At 39.2% G+C, this 21,723-nt stretch overlaps 1 protein-coding gene across 16 annotated transcripts in view; it reads left to right on the top strand.

Annotated features, from left to right (window-relative positions):
* Positions 1–21,723, top strand: part of NEK11 (NIMA related kinase 11) — a 272,598-nt gene that overhangs the window by 20,096 nt on the left and 230,779 nt on the right. For 8 of the 16 annotated variants that reach the window (XR_008297987.1, XM_053221458.1, XM_053221459.1 and 5 more), the window contains exon 3: positions 19,739–19,840. The exons of 4 other annotated variants lie outside the window; for them this stretch is intronic. Coding sequence is in view for 9 of the 12 variants with exons in the window: in XM_053221458.1 (XP_053077433.1) it covers positions 19,739–19,840 (102 nt within the window). In the remaining 3 variants the exon portion in view is untranslated. Of the gene's footprint in view, positions 1–386; positions 481–19,738; positions 19,841–19,995; positions 20,064–21,723 lie in introns of those variants that run through there. 4 more of the 16 variants (XM_053221465.1, XM_053221460.1, XM_053221466.1 and 1 more) reach the window with 4 other exon arrangements.

Raw genomic sequence — 21,723 nt, 5'->3', positions numbered from 1 at the left:
TGCCTGAGTTGTTAATGTTAGCCATTGTGACAGGTGTAAGGTGGTATCTCATTGTGGTTTTGATTTGTATTTCCCTGATGATGAATGATGTGGAGCATTTTTTCATGTGTCGGTTGGCCATCTGGATGTCTTCTGTGGAGAAGTGTCTATCCGTGTTTTTGCCCATCTCTTCACTGGATTCTTTGTTTTTTGGGTGTTGAGTTTGATATGTTCTTTATAGATTTTGGATACTAACCCTTTATCTGATATGTCATTTGCAAATATCTTCTCCCATTCCGTCGGTTGCCTTTTAGTTTTGCTGATTGTTTCCTTTGCTGTGCAGAAGCTTTTTATTTTGATGAGGTCCCAGTAGTTCATTTTTGCTTTTGTTTCCCTTGCCTCTACAGAAGTGTTGAATAAGAAGTTGCTGTGGCCAAGATCAAAGAGGTTTTTTTCTGCTTTCTCTTCGAGGATTTGGATGGCTTCCTGTCTTACATTGAGGTCTTTCATCCATTTTGAGTTTATTTTTGTGTATGGTGTAAGAAAGGGGTCCACGTTCATTCTTCTGCATGTCACTGTCCAGTTTTCCCAGCACCACTGGCTGAAGAGACTGTCTTTATTTCATTGGATATTCTTTCCTGCTTTGTCAAAGACTAGTTAGTCATATGTTTGTGGGTCCATTTCTGTGTTCTCTATTCTGTTCCACTGATCTGAGCATCTGTTCTTGTGCCAGTACCATACTGTCTTGATGAGTGCAGCTTTGTAGTATAGCTTCGTAATCACCAAGCTTTTAAAAATGTGTTGAAAATAGTTGGGAGAGTTTGAAATTCCAGTTACTTTGGGCAGTAAAGCAGAGGTTTGCCCTTGAGCACTCTGGCATTGAAGAATGGGCAGCAGTCTGTGATGCTTCACACTCGAGGTTGCCATTTCTGAGTTGTGGCATTTTCTGTGTGGTCATTTCCAAAAGTAAGTTAGTACTGATTTTGAGCATCAGCGTTCTAACTCCAGCTTATAGATAAAAATCCCAAACCGTTTGAGCAAGTATTTTTAAGTTGAGGTTCCAGATTTTTTTGTGTTGATGTTGGTTCTGCAAATGGAATGAAAGCTAAATGTTTAAGCAAGTTTTAAATGGCCTAAATCATGCCTTTCACACTGAACCACACATATGATGTCCTAGATGTCCCAGCAAACAGGAGTTTAAAGATGGATTTAGTTTTACTATTGTAAAAATATATGGGAATTAAAAAAAATTAGTACAGATGTGAATATGTCATGGAATGAAAATTTGTATGCTTTTTGAATGTTTAATATAATTTTAATAGGTTACACATTCATATGTCTCAAAAATATAGAATGATATACTGTTAAAAGTCTCTTCTCATCCCTGTCTTCCTTTTTCTGAGTTCCTACCTTCTTTCCCAAAAGGTAAGCATTGTTAAGAATTTCCTACGGAGTTTTCCAAAGTTGCCTTATGCATATATAAGCAACTCTGAAATCCTGATTTTTGCCCCTTTCTGATAAAAACTGGCATTTTACACAGTTCTGTTATGTGCTTTTTTCATAGGCCTAACTATTTTGGAGCTTTTCCCATGTTAGTGTGTAGAGAATGTTCCCATTCTTTGTCTTAACAGCTGTATATTCCATTATATGGCTGTCCTATAATTTATCAACTTTCCCGTTGATGTACATTTGGGTTGTTTTTAATGTTTTGTAATTAAAAACACTGCTGCAGTGGATAATCATGAACATTTGTCACTTCACCAACATGGCACTATTTCTTGCGCGAATTTTAAAAGCGAAGCATGAGATTTCGGAGACATATTCTGTTTTTGACAGTCCCGTTCCAGGGGTGTGAGCTTATCCTTCCTTGCTATTAGAGGTATTTTGCTGGAAGAACTTAAAAAGCACTGCTGGAAAGTTGTTATTGAGGCCTAGTAGTGGGAGGATTCATTTTCTGAAATAACTTTGCTATGAAGTGATAGTGACAACGTTACTTTGCCATCCTGTGTTTTCTGGAGGTGATAGAAGACGACATGTGTAAATCTGGTGGCACATTATTTATAAGCAAACATCGTGTTGTAAAATTGCCTAGTTTGCACATTTACAGCTATGAACCACCAAATGCTGGCACCTTTGAAAATGTTAATAGGTGTCCTATATAAAAAGGGAGTTCCATGATTAAGCAAGTTTAGAAAACACTTGGTTCCACAAAGTTAAATCAGTTTTGTTTTGTTTTTTTTTTTTTTTAAACTGAGGGACTCTTGACAGACAGACTTCAATCTGCTGGGGTAAAATGTGACCCTTCAAGAGCTTTTCCCAAACTCCTTCAACCACTGAACTCCCTTTCTTTCCAGGTGCCTCTTACTAGCTTGGTGTACTGAGGAGCTCAACTTAGGAAATACTACCCAGGACACCAGGGTGCACGTTGAAATTAGTGGTCGGCATATGTGGTATTAAATTTACCAACGGTTTAGTAAGGGGAATGAGAAGGAAAGTCACTACTTTGAAACTGACCATCATGAACAGCAGATGGTGGTAATGTAACACGCAGACCAACTAGTAATACACAGCAGTATTTCCAATGACAGTATTAATTCAGGGTCCATAATGTCGTCTTCATTTAATTACAGTCTGCCAATATTTTAATTTCACTAGTTAGATGAATAAAAGGCTAAAAACAGCTCATTAATATACTTTTAACTTCTTCCTAGGAAAAGCACAAGTCAGCTGAAAAATATATTTGGGAAAATTTTTTTATTTCCACAGACCATTTTAACTGGCATGGTTTGTTGTTGGTGTTTGTTGTTGTTATCTTTGTATTAGATGGACATCTCCTAGTTTGTGAGTACATAAAGATGTATGTGTGCTCTGTCTCGAAAGAAAAAGCCATAAATTTAGCCAAACTTAACTCTCCATTGTAGATGAGAATGGCAAAGAGCAGTTTCATTCAACAAGCATCTAGTTGATAGCTACAAAGAGATGAAGCAGCCACAGTCTTTGTCCTCCAGAAAATGACATCTGGGCTGAAAGTAGTATGTGAACACAAACAGCTCTTTTAGAAGGGCCATGGAGTAAGAAAGATAAGAGTCTCTTTGAGGCTGGGAGAGATATGGATCACTTCCATTCTTCTGAGGTATATTAAATTATAAAACTTTTTTTTTTAAGTTTATTCATGTATTTGGGGAGAGAGAGTGTGCACATGAGTGGGGAGGGGCCGAGACAGAGAGGGAGAGAGAGAATCCCAAGCAGGCTCAGCACTGTCAGCACAGAGCCCGATGCAGGGCTTGATCTCACGAACCTTAAGATCGTGACCTGAGCCAAAATCAGGAGTTGGACGTTTAACTGACTGAGCCACCCAGGCTCTCCCACTGAGGTCTTTTAAATGTAAAACTGTGTAAAATAGGACAACAAAAAATGGGGTATGTGTTAAATGTAAATTTAACAACAAAAAATTTAATATGCAAAAATGCAATGCACTGTGACTGTATTGCTCACAGGAAAATTATGGAATTAAGTTAAATCTTAATTCTTAGTGTATCACAGTTGGGATGGCCCAGAGATGGGAAATACATTTAAACCTGTATGGGGAACCTCTTTCCTAATTGTCAGTGTGTCTGTGAGACAGAGGGTATAATCTGACTTGGAGCTCTTGTCAATGGTCGACCTTTGAAAAGTTCATGAATGTGCAGCACTGAATAAAAAGCCATTTTGGCCACTTTGGGATAAACCTAATGCAGAAGATAAACCTAGAGGAGCTACAGGGAGAGGAGGCTCTTCTAGTGAAGGACCTTTGGACCTACTTGATGGATGTGGAATTGCTGAAGATGGCCCTGGGTGGGGCGTGGGGGTTATAACTTAGACTGATGAATGTCCTGATGTATGTGAAACCCCAGTTTGAAATGACCCTTCAGAGGTGTACTTGGGCAGCATTGCACCCTGACCCTGCCACCTCCCCATTCCAAGGTTAAACTTGCTTTACCTCTACTGTAGCAGAAAGACCAGCCTCACAGCCAAGGGTGATACCTTAATAAACTGGCCAGGCCATGCCACCCGTGGGAACAGGGGAGTCGTGACATCTTGCTATTCCCTGGGTGGGGAGGGAATCACTTTTTTGATTTGAAGATCTTTTACTCCATGTCCTGCAGGGAAAAAATAAAATAAAATAAAGGGATCCAGTTGATAACAGTCAAGTACTTAGTGCAACAGAATCATTCAGTCAACAACAATTAGGAAGCAGCCTTTACCTTAAGTAACCTATGATGCTAACGTCTTCATTCAGTCTTTGGTCATTGGATAGATTGCTAACAATATCAGGCACTGTTCTAGGCATGGGCCTCAGCAGCAGATACAACCAAGTCGTCCTCAGGGAGAGGACATTCTGGTGGGGCTGTGGAGAGAGATTAGACAAGTAGTAAAATCATATACTGATATGTGATTAAGTGCTATGGAAAAAATAAAACAGGAAAGAGGACAGGGAGGGTGGGTATGCGTCTATCTAATAAATGCTAGTTGATACTTTGTATTATGTTTGGCATTAAAATAATAGTAAATAGTCCCTCTTGGATATCAAAAATATCCAAGTCAAAAGATCATTGGAAGGAATTTTGGAGCAAAACCTATCACTAAAGCTCTAGTTTTTCCAGTAGCAGAAGGAGACAACCTTTTTCCATATGCTTATATTTCTGTGTGTGGGCAACAGTGCAGAGAGACCACCTATGCTTTGTGTTATTCGGTTCCTTTCTCTGGAAAGCTGGGGCCATTTTTCAGGGGCATAAGGATGACTGTGTGTTGAAAGATGCTCAAGTTTTCTTCTGACGGGCTTTAACTTCATTTCACTGCCTGCAGGTCAATGGAGACTTCTGAAATTTTGGCTAGTTCTGCCCTCTGTGTCTGTCTCATTGTGTAGCTTTCTCTGCTCTGCAGAAGAGATTTCATACTGGATGAATGGATGCCATGGTATTGGGATGGGGAGATCTCTGAGGGGAAAGCTGTCCCTGTTCCTGCCCTTGCAGATAGGATCACCCTAGACATGTTAGGAGTTAGGTATTTTCAGACAGACATTCAGTTTTCCAGGATTAGGCTTCATTCATTTCCTGTGAAGATTTTGTTCCTCCCTCAGTGGCCAGCACACGTTGTGTGTTTTCCCCTCATCAGAGTCAATGATATGGAGGCCCTCAGGAAGTTCTTTCAGTTGGGGCCTGAAAGTCTCTAGACACCTTCATTAATGGTTTCTTTTTGAGAGCAGATGGATCTAAAGTGCAGTGACTACTGTTTATTATTCTTAAGTGTTACCCCAAGAACGGGTGCCCCCCCCCAAAGATAAGCTATGTGTTACAGTGAGGGAAAATGTATAGTGTTTGAAACTCTCTATGAGTGATGTCCCTCTTTGTCAGAAATCATGCCAGTGTGCTATCTTTGGTTCCAGTAGGGAACAGAGAGAAGCTTGCTATTATACGTCCAGATGTAGAGCTGGGTCATTAAGGGCCCCCAATTTCTTCCTTGAGAGAAGATAACAAAGGGGTCAGAGCAGATGCCCTCCACAAAGGCTGGAACCCTCTCCTGTCCTTGACCCCCAGTGTGAGGGAAAGCATAACCAGCCCTGGATCAGGTCTCTTCAGATCCTGAAGAATCCCCTCTTTGGAGGTCTGAACGCTGTTGGTGTAATATCTGGATATAGCTTATCATTCTATTTTATGTAAATAAAACCCAGTGACTCATCTCTGTCTCTTGATGTCTCAAAGTCTCCATCACAGTTCCCTTAAATAAGTTATAGTGTAGTATGAACAAGAGAGGGAAATCACCCCCAACTTTAGATTCTAAGACAGTCATCCCTGTTGGCCCCTTAATCCTCACAAATATGTCTGTCTGGGTGACAGGAATTTTCCTGGGTTACAGCTGAGGTGTTGCAGAGAGGTGATTAGTTCAAATGTAAGGTTGCTACAGAACTGAGACCGAAAGTAAGATTTCCTGGATCTTCACTAAGGATTTAACCATTACATTTTAAAAACAAATTCTATAACTGATGAAAGATGAAGTTTTAAATTTTCTTTTGTCTTAGTTTTGTATGAATATAAAATTGATCAGAGTTGATCCAGAAGATCGCAGAAATCTGTCGTTTTATATTGTTTCTCATCAATAATAATATAACTTTAACTTTATTTATTTTAAAGTTTATTTATTTTGAGAGAGGTGGGGGGGAGGGAGGGTGAGAGAGAGAGAGAGAGAGAGAAAATGATCAGGGGAGGGGCAGAGAGGAAGGGAGAGAGAGAGAGAGAGAGAGAGAAAGAGAGAATCCTAAGCAGGCTCTGCACTGTTAGTGTGGCTTGAACTGATAACCATGAGATCACGACCTGAGCCAAAACCAAGAGTCGGGTGCTTACTGACTGAGCCACCCAGTAGCCCAACTTCATCTTTTAAAAAGAAAAAGTACTTCAAGAGAATTGTTTTATTTGATCTGTAAGGATGCTTCAAATGAAAAGGTTTTTAAAAAATTCCAGGTAAACTACAAAGTATACTGGTCTCTAGTTCGGGAGAACTTGTCATTAACACTGAAATGTGTTTTCAGGTTATTTTAAGGAGAAGCATTATTTTTCTTGGTTCTTGTGAAAGTATGTTTTATCTCATTGAAAGTACTGAGTTGCTTCAATTTTATTTTAGGGTAGTTTTTCTGGAGCTGGAGATTCAAATATAAGAGGAAATTTTATTATATATGTTAATTTTGTTTTTTTGCATACATCCTTAAAGAGAATCAAACCATTATGACTTAAGAGCCATATTTCCTGGACAGAAGTTAGAATTTTAGGAGTGTAACTCGCAAGAAATAAGCCTGATTTTAAAATGTAATAAAAATCCTATTAGTGAGCCGTGCCATTCACCAAAACTGTCAATGTGCATTTAACTCTTCCATGTAGCCCTTTCGGGAACTGAACCAAATTAAGATCTGTCCACATGGCATGGGGTGTATATGTTAATAGCACTTGTATCACAGGATGCACACAGTTGATTCCCATCTGATTGGCTTTGTACTGACTCTAGAAGATTAATTTTTATGTGGCCCCACTGGTGGTAGCATTGCTCTGAGCACCTGATTGGCTTCAACAAATAAAGATGTTTCAGTTCCTCTAAATGTTCCCATAGCTTCTTGACTTCCTCATCTGTCATCATGGTCTTATACCCTTTCTGTGTTAAGAACATTTATAGCAGTGATAGACACATAGAGGATTAGTAGATTTGAACCCTCTCTAGCTTAATCAGATGTTTAAAAGCAAAACTGACCCAGTGACCAAGAATGAGGTTGGTTTGTTTAGCAAGAGTCCATTATAAATAGCTTTTATGCTTGAGTTACACAGGCAGGACTGGCTACATAATTTGCAGGGCCTAGTATAGAATGAAAATGCAGGGCCCTTTGTTAAAAGTTATTAAGAATTTCAAGCCAGTGACAGCAGAACATTAAATCATGCACAGGTGACAATTGGTGACAATTTCACTTCTAGTTGTACACCAAAAGAAGACATATACCCACACAAACACTTGTACGCAAGTGGTGATAGCAGCATTATTCATTGTAGCCAAAAAGTGGAAACAACACAAATGTCCATCAGCTGATAAATGGATAACAAAATGTAGTGTATGTGCCTGTATCCATCCAATGGAATATTATTCAGCCATGAAAAGGAATGAAGTACTGACACAATATGGGTGAACCCTGAAAACATTATGATAGGTAAAGAGGCTAGTCACAAAAGACCATATGTCATATGATCCCTTTATATGAAATATCCAGAATAGGCAAATCCACAGAGACAGAAATGATAGATTATTGATTGCCTGGACCAGTGACTGCTAATGGGTAAGAAGTTTCTTTGGGAATTGTATTAGTTTTCTAGGACTGTCATAAAACCACAGACTGTGTGGCTTAAATAACAGAAATGTATTCTCTTTCAGTTCTGGAGGCTGGAAGTCCAAGATCAAGGTGCCATCAGGGCTGGTTTCCTCCGAGATCTCTCTCTTTGGCTTATAGATGAATACCTTTCCATTTTACTTCACATGGCCTTTCTGTCGGGTGTGCCCTTGGTGTGGCTGTCTTATAAAGACACCAGTCATATTGGATGAGGGCCCAACCCTAATGGCCCCAATTTAATTTTATCATCTTTTTAAAGACTTTCTCTCTAAATAACTGATTTTATTCTGAGGTATTGTGTGTTGGAACTTCAACATGTGAATTTGAGGGGTGGGGGTCATACAATTCAGTCCATAACAAAGATGATGAATATGTTCTACAGTTAGATGGTTATGATAATTGCAAACTTCTGGGAGTGTACTACTAAAAACCACTGAATTGTACACTTCAAAAGTGTGAGTTTTATTGTAGGTGAATTATATCTCAATAAAGCTGCTGTGAAGAACAAATAAAAACTAGTTGTACATGGCTCTTGCTTTCAAAGAACTTACAGACCAGTCATGTAAACCAGGATGTAAATAGGCCTTTCCGGGTGCTTGCAGGGTAGGTATGCTAGATGGAGGTGCACTTATCCCATTTTTATAGAATGGAGGAGACATTGTAGAAGACAGAACATAGAGGCCAAATCTCACAGGATGAATATGAACCCGGTAGATAGAGGTGTCCAGGCAGGGGAAATAGAATGAGTAAAGGCACAAAATCGTGGCGTGTACAAGTATCATATGACATTGTTATCCTGTCCCTTGTTAATCTAATCTGCTCTCAATATTATCAATGTCTTAATTACTGGGTAGAGGTTTAATTGATAATGAGGTAGAAGGAGTCTTGGCTTTAATTCAGACTCTTCTGCATTCATATCCTAATCTCTCCACTCACTTTGGATAATTACCTATAAATGATCAGTCTCAGTTTTCCCATCTGTATGATGGAGAAAATAATAAATATCTATATGGTTATAAATATTGAATAGTAACAAAGCAAACATTTCTAACCCATTTTCACAAGTCATTGCTCAAAATATATTAGCTCTGTCCCTCTCATTTCTCTGTTCCTTGGGTAACCTAATTTTAGCACCCTTAAATATCTTAGTCATCATTCCTTGGTCTAACTTTGGTGACAATATTCTTTTTGAAATGAGTTTCCCAGGCCTGATGAAACTAAGTATATTGATACCACAACCTTTCGTACATTTCAGGATCAGCTTGGAATCTCAGGAGCTCTTGGGAGTCACATCATATTGTTGTCTCATATTGAGTCTTGGGGTCAGCTATTCTCCTTCCTATATACTACCATCAGAGTTTTTATGGATCAGCCATTCTACTCTTAAGCCAGGTTTCACTCATCTTAGATTTGAGAATTTGATTTCCCCACCTGTAACTATGGAACTTAAGGTCTAGTCTTGCAAAATTTAACTTGGGTTCCCAGCTCACATTTCGACTTCTTTCAGTCACTTTGAAACATTGACTCTGCCTGTGTCTGTTAGTTATGCTCCCTGGCTTTGTGGCTTCTACAAACTAGGTAAATATGTCTTTTTGGATCTTCATCTAAATCATTGATAAAATGTTGGTGAGAATATTGTTACAGATGGATCCTCATAGCATCATAAGAGGGAACATCTGCAAAGTGGCCAGAGACCCAAGACTCCAGCATGATTGGTCTGTTTGCTCAACCAGCCATGAGTCCACATGAAGATTCCATATCTCCCATATTAAAAGGATATCACAAGACTCATCTCACTGACATCTGTTAACATGACTTCATCAGATGGGCTGAAATCATGATATACCATGATTAATTGCTTCTCTTTCATCAACCAATCAAATAACCCTCTCACAAAAAGAAATTAGGTTAATTTAGTATGGTTTATTTTCCATAAGCCCATGTGAGCCCCTGCTGGCCGCTGCTTCATGTTATAAATGCTCACAAGCCATCTGTTTAATCATCATTTCTTCAACTTTGCCAGAGATTCATGTCAGTCCTCTTGCTATACAATTTCTGAAAGATTCTTGTCATGAAAACTGGAACATGTACTTTGCTGGGGTGGGGAACAGGAGGACATCCCTCCCTTTTTTCCTGGTTATTCAGATTATCAACCTTGGTGCAGAGAATATATCTTCCAGTTGTGTTCTCAGTTGTAGTTCATTTGGGTCTAACTTTGTAAATTCAGAAGGCAGGATCCCACAGTGTGGAGGTACCCAGGATTCAGAAGTGGGGTCTCCGTTTCGTCATTACTAGGTGTGATTTGCCACTTGATTGACCATGTGCCTTTAAATGAAGTTCTTAACCTGTCTGTGTCTCAGTTTTTTCATTTCAAAACTGAGGATTATAATAGCACAATGCAGGCCGGCGAATAACTGGCCCTTCTATAGCACTTGGTATTGTCATAATTAACACCAGTATCACTATTTAGCAGTTGGAGGTTTTCTTATGATTATCTCATATCTTGGCCTTTGGCTCTCTCTTTGGGATATTTATTTCATCCTTTGAAGGTGCATGCTGCTTTCTTATAACTTGTAATGATTTGTCTTCCTCCCATTGGCTTGCAAACCTCTCAAAGGCAGAGCCTGTGCCTCACACAAGTAGAATGTTTTGCACAGTGCAGGTGCTTTATATAGATGTACTGACTACAGAAACTGGAGTTAAGGCAAGAGTTGAGAAGCTTTTCTTAAATGAGACATCAAAGTGCATTAGTCCATGTGTAAGTTGGAATTCTGTTTCTGAGTGAGTTCTATTTAAAAGAATCACTGACGTCCGCCTTGGGGACACCTCCACTGCTTTGTGTCTAAACCGAAAACTGGCTTATGTCATAAAGGATCCAAAGATTGAAATACCCTCTTGTCATAGGCAAAACTTGCACCTCTGACATTACCATTAATATCAGCAACAACAGTAACAGCAATGGTAACCATCATACATTCTAAGAAGTTTGGAATTAAATCTGAAGTTCAACTGTAGCAACAATTTTTGGCCAGCATATCTATGTTCTTTTCCCTGTTTCTTAGTTCCACCTACTCTTGCTTGTCTCAATTTTCTATTTTATTATATAAGTTATGTCAAATCCTTTGTGGAATGAGGCTGAGTATAAATACATTAAAGTAATATATTATGTAACCATATGTTCAAAGGGCCAATGGGTAGCTGTACCTTATCACTAATGGGAACAGAACAAAAGAAAACCAATGCAAACTGCAGTTTTTAGGGTATGGGCCAAAACTGAAGGGAAGTTTTCCTAATGGTGTTTTAAAACTGGCTTTTGGCATTTTGGAGTTTTGGAATCATCTTGGTGTTGGCTATGGAATATTCTCAGGAGAGGGTATAGTCAAGTCTCACGGCTTCTCTGGGTTCCAGTGTCCTCATCTGTAAAGTGAGGGGGCTGGACCAGCAGCAGTTTCCAAACCTTTTTCGTCCAGTGAGGTCTCATGCTTCGTGGGCTGGGAGGGGGACACATAGTCTCTTATTTGGGCTACTCTTCAAACCTGCCCTACCCCCAAGTCTCTAGAAAACTCTGGGGTTCTTCAACACTCAGCCCTGGCAGTCTTCTGGACCCCTACCTGCTCTAAACCTTACTACTCAAAAGTGTGCCCCCTGGACAAGTAGCTTGGGGAATCACCTGGGACCTTGTTAGGAATGTGCAGTCTTGGGTCTCCCCTAGACCTGTATTGGAACAACTCCCTGGTGATTTGGATGCATGGTGAAGTTTGAGAGGCACTGCTCGAAGACCCTGGGTCCCTTCCTTGGGGCTTCTTTAGATAACATACTTCATGAATCTAACAGTTTTTTCTTTCATTGTCTGAACTTAACAACACTTTGATTTATCCTCAAATAAATTCTAGTGACTCAGAACCTCTAGAAACAGCGCTGGTGGAAGACCATGCCTAAGACAGTTTTTAGTGTCCTTTGCTCTGTGCTATGACCTGAGGAGGCCGTCTCATGTGTGGGGTTCCTGTGGACTGCTTGGGCAGCCAGAACAAACTGCACAGCCATCTCGGTGAGGTTCAGCGAGTATGAAGGTTCTGGAGCACCTTATTTAGCCAGGCACCCCTCCACCCTCTGGACTTGGAAGTATGAAGACTTGTGTCACCAGAGACAGGCTAGCCATGTGTCCTCATGTCCCCCGCTTACACAGTTGACTGTGACTTTTTTGTCCATTGCAAATCAATGACTAAATCCATAAGCTGTTGTTCAGGGAAACTAGATCCTTCCTAGTAGTAGATTCTAACTTGCGCTCTGTTGGTAGATTAAGAGATTTTTTTTTTTTTTTTTGCATAAGCACAACTCAGCAAAACGTAAGACCCAGAATTAGTTGCTTAAACCCACTAATGAAAGTATGCTAATACGGAGCTTCATTTTCCTCCCTTTGCATCTCAAAATTAAATAGAGTAATCTGCTCTATGCTACAGTTAGAGTTTTAGCTTAAGTCCGTATATTATGCTTACCATGTGATGAAATAGAGACTGAAATTTGGAAATACAAACTTTTTGCTGTTTTCACTGTCTCTGCGTTAACTGGCAGCCAACCAGCACCTGCTATAAATACAATTAGGGGATTTTATTTCACTAAAACCCTAGATTATTTTTTCATTTTGTTTTTGGAGCATCAACCTTCTTCTTGCCTTGATCATAATTTAATTTCACTTTAAACAGGGTTTATCCTGTGTTGGTTTTACCTAGTCAAGAAAATGGAGCTAATCAGTTTTTGTTGCTTTTTAAAACTCAATTTGTCACTGTATCTTGATTTCATGGTAGGCTTTGCATCACATCCGATTATCTCTTTGAAATTCACAATTCTAGTATTTTTCCGTCACGTTCAAAATAAAAACTTGACATGAATTATGCATTAGAATACTGCATTTTGAATATTAACCTAACATTAATTTTAAATTTGGAGCATATAACAATCATAACAAAAGCTAACCTGATTATCTATGGTAAATTATTCTTTCACATCCTTACTGACATTGTCATGCTCCTTAATTTTCTTGCTGACAATAAACAGACTCTTTGCTCTAGGCTTAGTACTTAGTGTAATAGAGTGAATGAGTGATTTGTTGTAGAGTGTTATCTATTTATTTTTATTTTTAGAGCATATTACTACATCTTTTAACAGTTTTGATCAAATGATTTTGCACAATTGAACTTTATAAATGCTTGACCTCTCTCACACACAAAATTATTCTTGTAGGGTTGTGGTATCTAGGGCAACCTCACAAAAGCAGATTTCACCACCTTTCTAGGAAAGGTAAGTTAAAAAACATTTTCTTCCTCTTCTGTATGGTCTCATCCCATTTCAGTCCAAATCTGGGGCTCTGTAAGTGGCGAAGACTCCCAACTATTGATAAGATTGTCTATAACCCTCATATGATAATTAATTAAAAACAGACATAACCCTATTAGTGCCTCATCAAGAGCAAGACCATTATTCCAATCACTATGAAGAAGAGGCTTTCTGTTTTTATTTTTCCCTTTTTCTCTAATGCTAAGGAGGGGAAGAATAGAGTAGGTAGCAGGAGATTTTGTTCTTTGAAACATGGTTTGAAAAGTGAAAAAGTTTTATACCATCTTAGTTATTAGGTACTAAAACAGGAGAGGGGAAACTGTTAAATCTGGAGACAAAGTTTGGTTCTTTGGAATTGGTAGTCTTTCCTCTTTCAAGAGGTAAATGGTGGGTCTGCTGTAACATGCTATATGATCTTGGACAAATATGTAACTTCTCAGGACTTAATATGTTGAGGTGTATTGATTGTTATGCTCTGGGAAGATCTTGTCTAGCTTTAGAATTCTATAAAAACATAAAATTCATTCCAAAAATTGGGGAAGAAGTTGAATAAGGGGACGGGATATGGAAAACCGGGTAGCTTTGTGTTATCATGGGCCAGGTCATTGTAGTGGGTGTTACCATCTCTGAGATAATGTGAAACATCTGCACGAAACCATTTTCCAGGTTGCCATTTTTCATTGTCAATGCTGATGTTGTTATCAGCTCCCATAGGTAAGTCAGCTTCCAGATAAGGGCTATTCCAGCAGGTGTTCTATCTAGGAAGCAAATTTTTATAAACTTCCACTTTCAGATTGATGCCCAGTATACAAACTGGTATGTTTCCATAAAGGACAAAATCATGCATAGGACTTGTGATCCTACTACCTTAGCTACATGCTTGGTGTGTTGTTGACTTTAATCATTCAATAGTCAAACATTTGTGGAGCATCCACCATGTGCCAAGAATTGTGCTAGACACTGACACAGAAATGAATGAAATCTAATTGTTCTCAGCATGGGAGTGGAGATGAACAGATAGATATGAAAATATGTAATTGTCAAAGTTACACTTTTGATGGTAGAGGTAATGAGCAAGCTGAATTTTGAAGGTGAAGAGTGTGCAAACTTGGTCTCCTTCAAATATGTTAAGATATTGCGAGGTGCTGGGAATTCTGTAGTGAATAAAGTGTGACCCTGGCCTTTAGGGTGCCTGCAGTCCAATAAGGGAGTTCCTATGAGAATAGATGTTGTCACAGGATGCAATGAGATCATAGAAGGGAGGCCCTTAACTTAGTCCTGGAGGGGTCAAGAAAGACCATCAGATGAGCATCTCATAAATGCCTCAATATGAATAAATGTCATCTATTGTTCTTGGAACTTTGTTTTACCTTCTAAAAATTGTAATGATCATCATTGTGCTTCTAATACCTAATGACTTCATTCTTGATTTCTTAAGTTGGAGGCTTCAAATCATGTAAAACAAAGTAATTCCTTATATCAGTAAATTTTTCTCTCCTATCTCCAGAGAATTGTAGAAAAAAAGTATACTTATTACTATCTATTAAAGTATGTTTTCTTAATTTGGGGGGAGAAGAGAAGAGGGGAGAGACTAGAAATTTTAGGAATTCTTTTTTCTTGGTGTTTTTCACTTCACTGATTTATATATTTTCTATTTTTTTTGCTAAATTATCCATGCCCTTTACTTCACTCTTTCCCTCCTTGCCACTCATTCTAGATCTCCTATTTGCTCTTATAGCTCCCATATCTATACCCAAGGGAAGGAAGGGGACAGTGGTGACATTTTAATCATTTTGAATCCTAATACTTTTTGATAACTGCTAAAAATTTTGACATATGAAAATTTTGAATTAATGACAAAAATTGTGTTTTCAAATTATTTAAACAATTACGGTGTTGTCTTAGTTTCCAGATTTACTAATGACAAATAATTTCTAGTCATTTATTAGGATGTATTTTCTTGTTATAGATCCATTTTTGTGTAGTTCATTATAGTTCACCTTGTTATGATTTTTTGAAGATTAATACTGATGTTCAAGTAGAAAAGAGCCATTATACCTTTTCCAGTTTAAATTAGGAGACTTAGTGCTTTCTAAGTACAAATGAATGTTCACCCAGTTCTCTCTCTCTGCTTCTAATCTCTTCTTTAAAAATCTCCTCTTCCTTCTTGTAGCAAAGCATTAGTATTAGAGTGTCTTTAGCTATCAAAACAGCTTAAATAATAAGAAAGACTCTGGAAAACAGTGTGAAGGTTCCTCAAAAAATTAAAAATAGATCTATCCTATGACCCAGCAATAGCACTGCTAGGAATTTACCCAAGGGATACAGGAGTGCTGATGCATAGGGGCACTTGTACCCCAATGTTTATAGCAGCACTTTCAACAATAGCCAAATTATGCAATAAGAATGAAATATGGCCCTTTGTAGCAACATGGATGGAACTGGAGAGTGTTATGCTAAGTGAAATAAGCCATACAGAGAAAGACAGATACCATATGGTTTCACTCTTATGTGGATCGTGAGAAACTTAACAGAAACACATGGGGGAGGGGAAGGAAAAAAAAAAAAGAGGTTAGAGTGGAAGAGAGCCAAAGCATAAGAGACTCTTAAAAACTGAGAACAAACTGAGGATTGATGGAGGGTGGGAGGGAGGGGAGGGTGGGTGATGGGTATTGAGGAAGGCACCTTTTGGGATGAGCACTGGGTGTTGTATGGAAACCAATATGACAATAAACTTCATATATTGAAAAAAAATAAATTGCAATAAAGCCTTAAAAAAAAACAATAGCCAAATTATGGAAAGAGCCTAAATGTCCATCAACCAATGAATGGATAAAGAAATTGTGGTTTATGATGTCATTCCTTGCATTTAATTTTGTGACTATTTTGCTGTTGATTCAAGTCATCTGCCTTTTACTCACTTGGAATAAATATGCCCTGAATGATCAAAAAAAAAAAAAAAAGAAAGAAAGAAAGAACGAAATTGTGGTTTATATACACAATGGAAACCTACTTGGCAATGAGAAAGAATGAAATATGGTCTTTTGTAGCAACGTGGATGGAACTGGAGAGTGTTATGCTAAGTGAAATAAGCCATACAGAGAAAGACAGATACCATATGTTTTCACTCTTATGTGGATCCTGAGAAACTTAACAGAAGACCATTTGGGAGGGGAAGGGGGAAAAAAAAGTTAGAGAGGGAAGGAGGCAAAACTGAGAATAAACTGAGGGTTGATGGGGGGTGGAGGGAGGGGAAAGTGGGTGATGGGCATTGAGAAAGGCACCTGCTGGGATGAGTACTGGGTGTTGTATAGAAACCAATTGGACAATAAATTTCATATTAAAAAGAAAAAGAAAGGCATCTCACTAACAAGAACTCTAGAAAGAGAGGGAAGTTCCAGGTTGATGAGATTAGCAGCTCATAATATCATGAAGGCCCTTGGTGCCTACTGTTTCCTATCATTCAGCCTGTCATCTTGGGGTGGCTTCCTTCATGACCCCAGCTGGCTGCCAAAGTTCAAGGAGTCACATGGAGATGATGACATGCAGAGGCAGATTAAAGGAGAGTTTCCTCCCACTCTTCTCTTTTTATCACCAAGGAACATCTTTCCCAGAAAACCCCAAAGACTTCTCATATCTTCTAGGCCAGAATTACATCACGCCAAAACTAATCACTGGTAAGGGGAATAGGATTACATGATAGACTTAGGTGAATTATGATTCATCCCAGGGGCTGGGGAGAGGGTCCTCCTCTTTAGATCATATGATGGTAGAGTTGTGGGGAGATGGGTAGACAGTCAGTGTCTCTTAAAATAATCAAGATGTAATATTCAGTGACTTGGCTCATCTGTATAAATAAGAAAAATAGAATGGCCTGACCACTTGTGTTGAGGTATAGGGGAGAAGGAAAGGGGAGAAGAGCCATAACTGGTTTTGAGGGGGAAATTAGAGTTGATTCTAATACATCCCAGGTTGTAAGGAGAACTTTTAGAGTCTCCTCTAAAGAAGCTCCAGAAAGCTGTTCACCATGAAGGGAATCCACTCATTTTTTTAGCTAAAAGGAGAGCGAAGGGCAGTTTGTTCCCAATGAAGCTTTTCATGAGACAGTCCCAGCAGCTTTTATGGAGGCTGTGGTTTAGAAATGGAGGTGGGGAGGGGGCGGAATAGACCCACTGTAGTGAGTGCAAACTACACAGGCTTTCTCAATAGGCCCAAAACCAATGCTGGCTTTTGTAACTATCTGATTAATTAATATTCACTGATGGATTTCTTGGCTCGGCTTAAGGCTCTTTGCTCAAGAGAATTGAAAAACCCCTGGGTGAAAGGCTTTTCACAACAGAGCAGTTAGACATGTTATATCTTCTCCAAATAACCTCCAAGGAGTCCTCTGGAAAAGAACTGGATATGGCATATCCTGAAGCCAGTTCTATTCTTTATTTTTTAAAGTTTATTTCTTTATTTATTTTGAGAGAGAGAGAGAGAGAGAGAGAGAGAGAGAGAGAGAGAGGACCCCAAACAGTTCTGTGCTGTCAGCACAGAGCCCAAGGCAGGGCTCAATTTCACAAACTGTGAGATCATGACCTGAGCCAAGATCAAGGGTCAGATGCTTAACCGACTGAGCCACCAGGTGCCTGCCAGTTCTATTCCTGCACTGACACCAGAGATTCTCTGCAGAGCTCTTACAGTGAGCACCAGTGCTGTTTCCAGCCTTGAAACATGTGCTCAAACCACTTCTACTTTTCAAAATTTATACAGATGGGGAAAGTCATTGAATTCACATAGTTATTAGAAATTTTTTATTTGGGCCATATTTGTCTCCAAACCTCCTACTCCTGAAATCTCTGTTTACTCTCTTCAGTTCCTTAAAAATAAATGGCAACTTGCATAATGTTATGGTACCAGCCTTGAAACACTGGATAGAAGTTGTCACCACAAATGATAATATAATCTAGACAGGAGCCGGGATAGCTTATTTGCCAAACTAAAATGTCTGAAATAATTCTACTCTTATTTATTTGTTCTTTGTTTATTATCTGTAGTATTAGTTATTGTTAATTATTTATTCTTTGCTTGTTATCTGTGTGCAATACTCCTATACACTGCTCATGTGTTTGTAAACTAAATCGGTTTTGAAAAGTCTAGGGTATGGAATTCACATATAGGTTATAAGTGATTTTCGGTTTCATTATTCCCTATAAAGACACTTTACTTTTTCTAGGAATCACTATATCTTAGCCATTTTCAGGATATAGATAAAATCGACCAGATTTTCCATTTTGCAGGAACTTCATTTTTATCCCTGTGGAAGACAGTGTTGGTGCCCTACCTATATCACCTGGGAAATTAGTGTTTCCTGTGCATGGGTCCACCTTCAACTGCTAGCACAGGCCTCTCTCTGGCCAGTAGGGCCCCGTGCTCTGGCATGGTGGGAGAGTGGGGGAGTTAATACTCCCAGGGAGCAGCCTTAACCAGAGAATGAAGGGAGTTGGTCCCTGCACCTCAGTCAGGGGACTCAGAGGTGCCTACACTGGCTTCCAAGCGTTCCTTCACAGAACTAAGCTCCAGTTGCTACAGCGGTGACTAGCTTGGTAATGCCCCTGAGCAGCTTCTCTCCCCACTCCCTCTCACTGCTTAAATGACTACTTGCACACAAACCTGTGTCTCAAGGTTTGCTTCTTGGGGACCCCAAACTAAGAGAATCCTCTAGAGCAGAGCATGGTTTAATGGTTCCTCACATTTATTTTTAAAATCTTGTTATATAAAACATATTTGGATAAAAACTGAGGATACATAGATGGGTGAGGAGGAAGGAAGAAAAGAGTGGTTTGTGAGCCTGCTAGTTTTACAGGTCTTTTAAAAAGTACTTCATTCCACATTGCATAATGTATACTCTGGTTGTGTGTTTGTGTGGGTGTGTGTATCTAAAGAATGGCATATAGATATAGAAATTCTTGCCTAGTTTTTGTAGTTTTTGTAAGTAGTTTTCTTTATAAAAAACTCACAGGCTTATTAACTTTCATAAACTATTCAAATAATTCAAATACAGACATTCCTCTACTGGGTATCGATTTTTACAGGGCAAATAGTAAAGAATGATAAATTCATTTCTTTTGCTCCTTGGAATCCAGCTAGAGATAAGGTAATTCCACATAGTACAAAGTAGTTTGCGTGTGCAAAAGTGAATATCCTGGGATGCTAATCTATAGGTTTTGCCTTTTCTTTTCTCCTCAAAGAACAACTAAGGATCCCCACCCTACACCCAACTCTATTATAGCATTTATCATGATGTTGTTCAACTATTTTTATAATTCTTGGCCTCTCCCGTGGACTGAACTCTCTTGAAGGTCAAGAGGTTTCTCTTTCTGATCTTTGTATCCCCAGCACATGGCATAGTGTTTGACATACAGAAGACAATAAGTAAGTAGCTGGTCATGTAACAGAAGTACAGAATTTCCTATCTTAAGGTATTTGGGAGTGGCTGCTTGGGGCCTTGTATGGAGTCTGAAATTGGGCTCTCCTTCTCAGTATAGATGTCTGCAATGGGCACCTGCACTGTATCATGATGCTATTTGAGCCCCCAAAACTCTGCTACATGCTGGTGATCAGGAGTGGAGAGGAAAAGACCAGGTGAGTCAGAGAATTCTAGCCCCCAAAGAGCTGGGATCAGGAATTTACTGGTTAGAAACAAAAGCAGCTCATAGATTATGGCATATGATGGTGACCTATAAAATTATTTTGTCCTTTTCTCTGGACACAGACATTAAAATATGGTTTTTTTTTAGTTGCTGAGAGAAGAATAAACAACAAATAAAATAAAATTCCATCTGTAGTATACTCTCCACGAAATTCTGTAAGTTTTTCTTCCAGGTACTCCTTTAGTAACTTCAGTACTTGGTATTTCCATTTTTTAATCAATGTACCACTGTATCGAACCAATATCACTCTCTGCCATTATATTCTCTTATGTCTCTTTACATTTTAAATGTATATATTATATTAAAAAGTATGAAATAACTTTAAAAAGGGTGTTTTGTACTCTCATGATATTTCTACCCATAGAAAAGTAAGCAGCACTGTGGCCTTAAATCCCTTAGAGGATGCTACATTTTAAGACTTGAATTAATAAATAAAAATTAGCCTAAGAGAGCTAGAGTTTTGGAGATTCCATTTTCATTACCCCAAAATGTTTACAGTGATTTGTGGTAATACCTGAACATGCCTATTGCATTGGTCAGGGCTCCCAGTACAGATAAGTGCAGTCTCCTTATGTGGTTTGAGCAGAATGGGATTTGTTCCAGAACACAGATAGCTCACATCAGCAGCAGGAGGGCTGGGGAGCAGGTTAAAGGCTAAATTTCCAGGAACATCAGCCAGAACCATGCCACTGAAGTGGCTTGCTGCCACTTCCACCAGGGCCACACCATTTCTTAATGCCACCTATGTTAATGAAAGGGTGGCCCTGTGCCCACCCTGTTTCTTCACTCAGCTCACACCCAAAGCAAAGTCTCAGGTGAGTGCAGCTGATTGGTAGAACCTAGGTCACACCTTGGGTGCCCCAGCTCAAGCGAGATGGGAGATGTGGAGTTTTTTTGTTCGTCGGTTTTTGTTTGTTTTTATCTATCTGGGGAAGGCAGGACCCACAGTCCAGGGATCTAGTGCAATGTAGGGAGGCTGTCTAAAGATGCTGGGCAGCCTCAAATGACAGGTTTCTGCTGTAATAATGTCACGTGAAAATAACAGTAGGCAAATTGTGCAAAAGGTTTGCCCTCTACTGTTTAAAAAAAAACTGTAGCAAAAAGATGGGAAGGAAATACGCAGAAATATTTTTTAACGTTTATTTATTTATTTTTGCTGTCAGCACAGAGCCCGGTATGGGGTTCCATCCCACGAACCGTGAGATCATGACCTGAGCCAAAATCAAGAGTCGGACTCCCAACCGACTGAGCCACCCAGGTGCCCCAAAGCGTCATAACATCTTAAATGAGGAGAGCCTCAGATGTTATTTACTCCAACTTCACAGCGCTCATCTCGATATGAAGTTTTTGAAAATATATGTATTTTTGCACATTCACATACATTTATCTTTTTGTTTAATATTTGTCTTTCCCGGTAGATACAAGGGCAGGGCCTATGAATCTCCAGTGCCTGCTACACTGTAGACATGTTGTAGGTGCTTACAACATGCATGCAATGCATGACTGTTAATGCTTAAATCACAAGGGAAGGGACATAGCTAGTTTTTTCCAGACTAACTGCAAAGCTTTCCACACCCACTAGCTGACTAGCCCTCACCAAGATGGTTGTGGCTACATGGGACCTTATCCCACTGCTCCTCATGCCTCACTGGGACATAGGGGATTCTAGAACTCTCTTGGTCATCAGCTTCCTTGCCCCTTGAGGACCTTTTTTTTTTTCACTCCTACCCCTAGCTGGACACCAGAAAATGAGAGGGTGCTGCTATTTTTTCTATGCCCCGCTTTGGAAAGAGAGCACAGTTCTTCTGTTCTCAT

Source organism: Acinonyx jubatus, chromosome C2 (assembly GCF_027475565.1).
Source record: "Acinonyx jubatus isolate Ajub_Pintada_27869175 chromosome C2, VMU_Ajub_asm_v1.0, whole genome shotgun sequence".
Taxonomy (NCBI): domain Eukaryota; kingdom Metazoa; phylum Chordata; class Mammalia; order Carnivora; family Felidae; genus Acinonyx; species Acinonyx jubatus.
The sequence above is the reverse complement of the archived record's forward strand: the minus strand, read 5'-3'. Positions and strand labels throughout refer to the sequence as shown.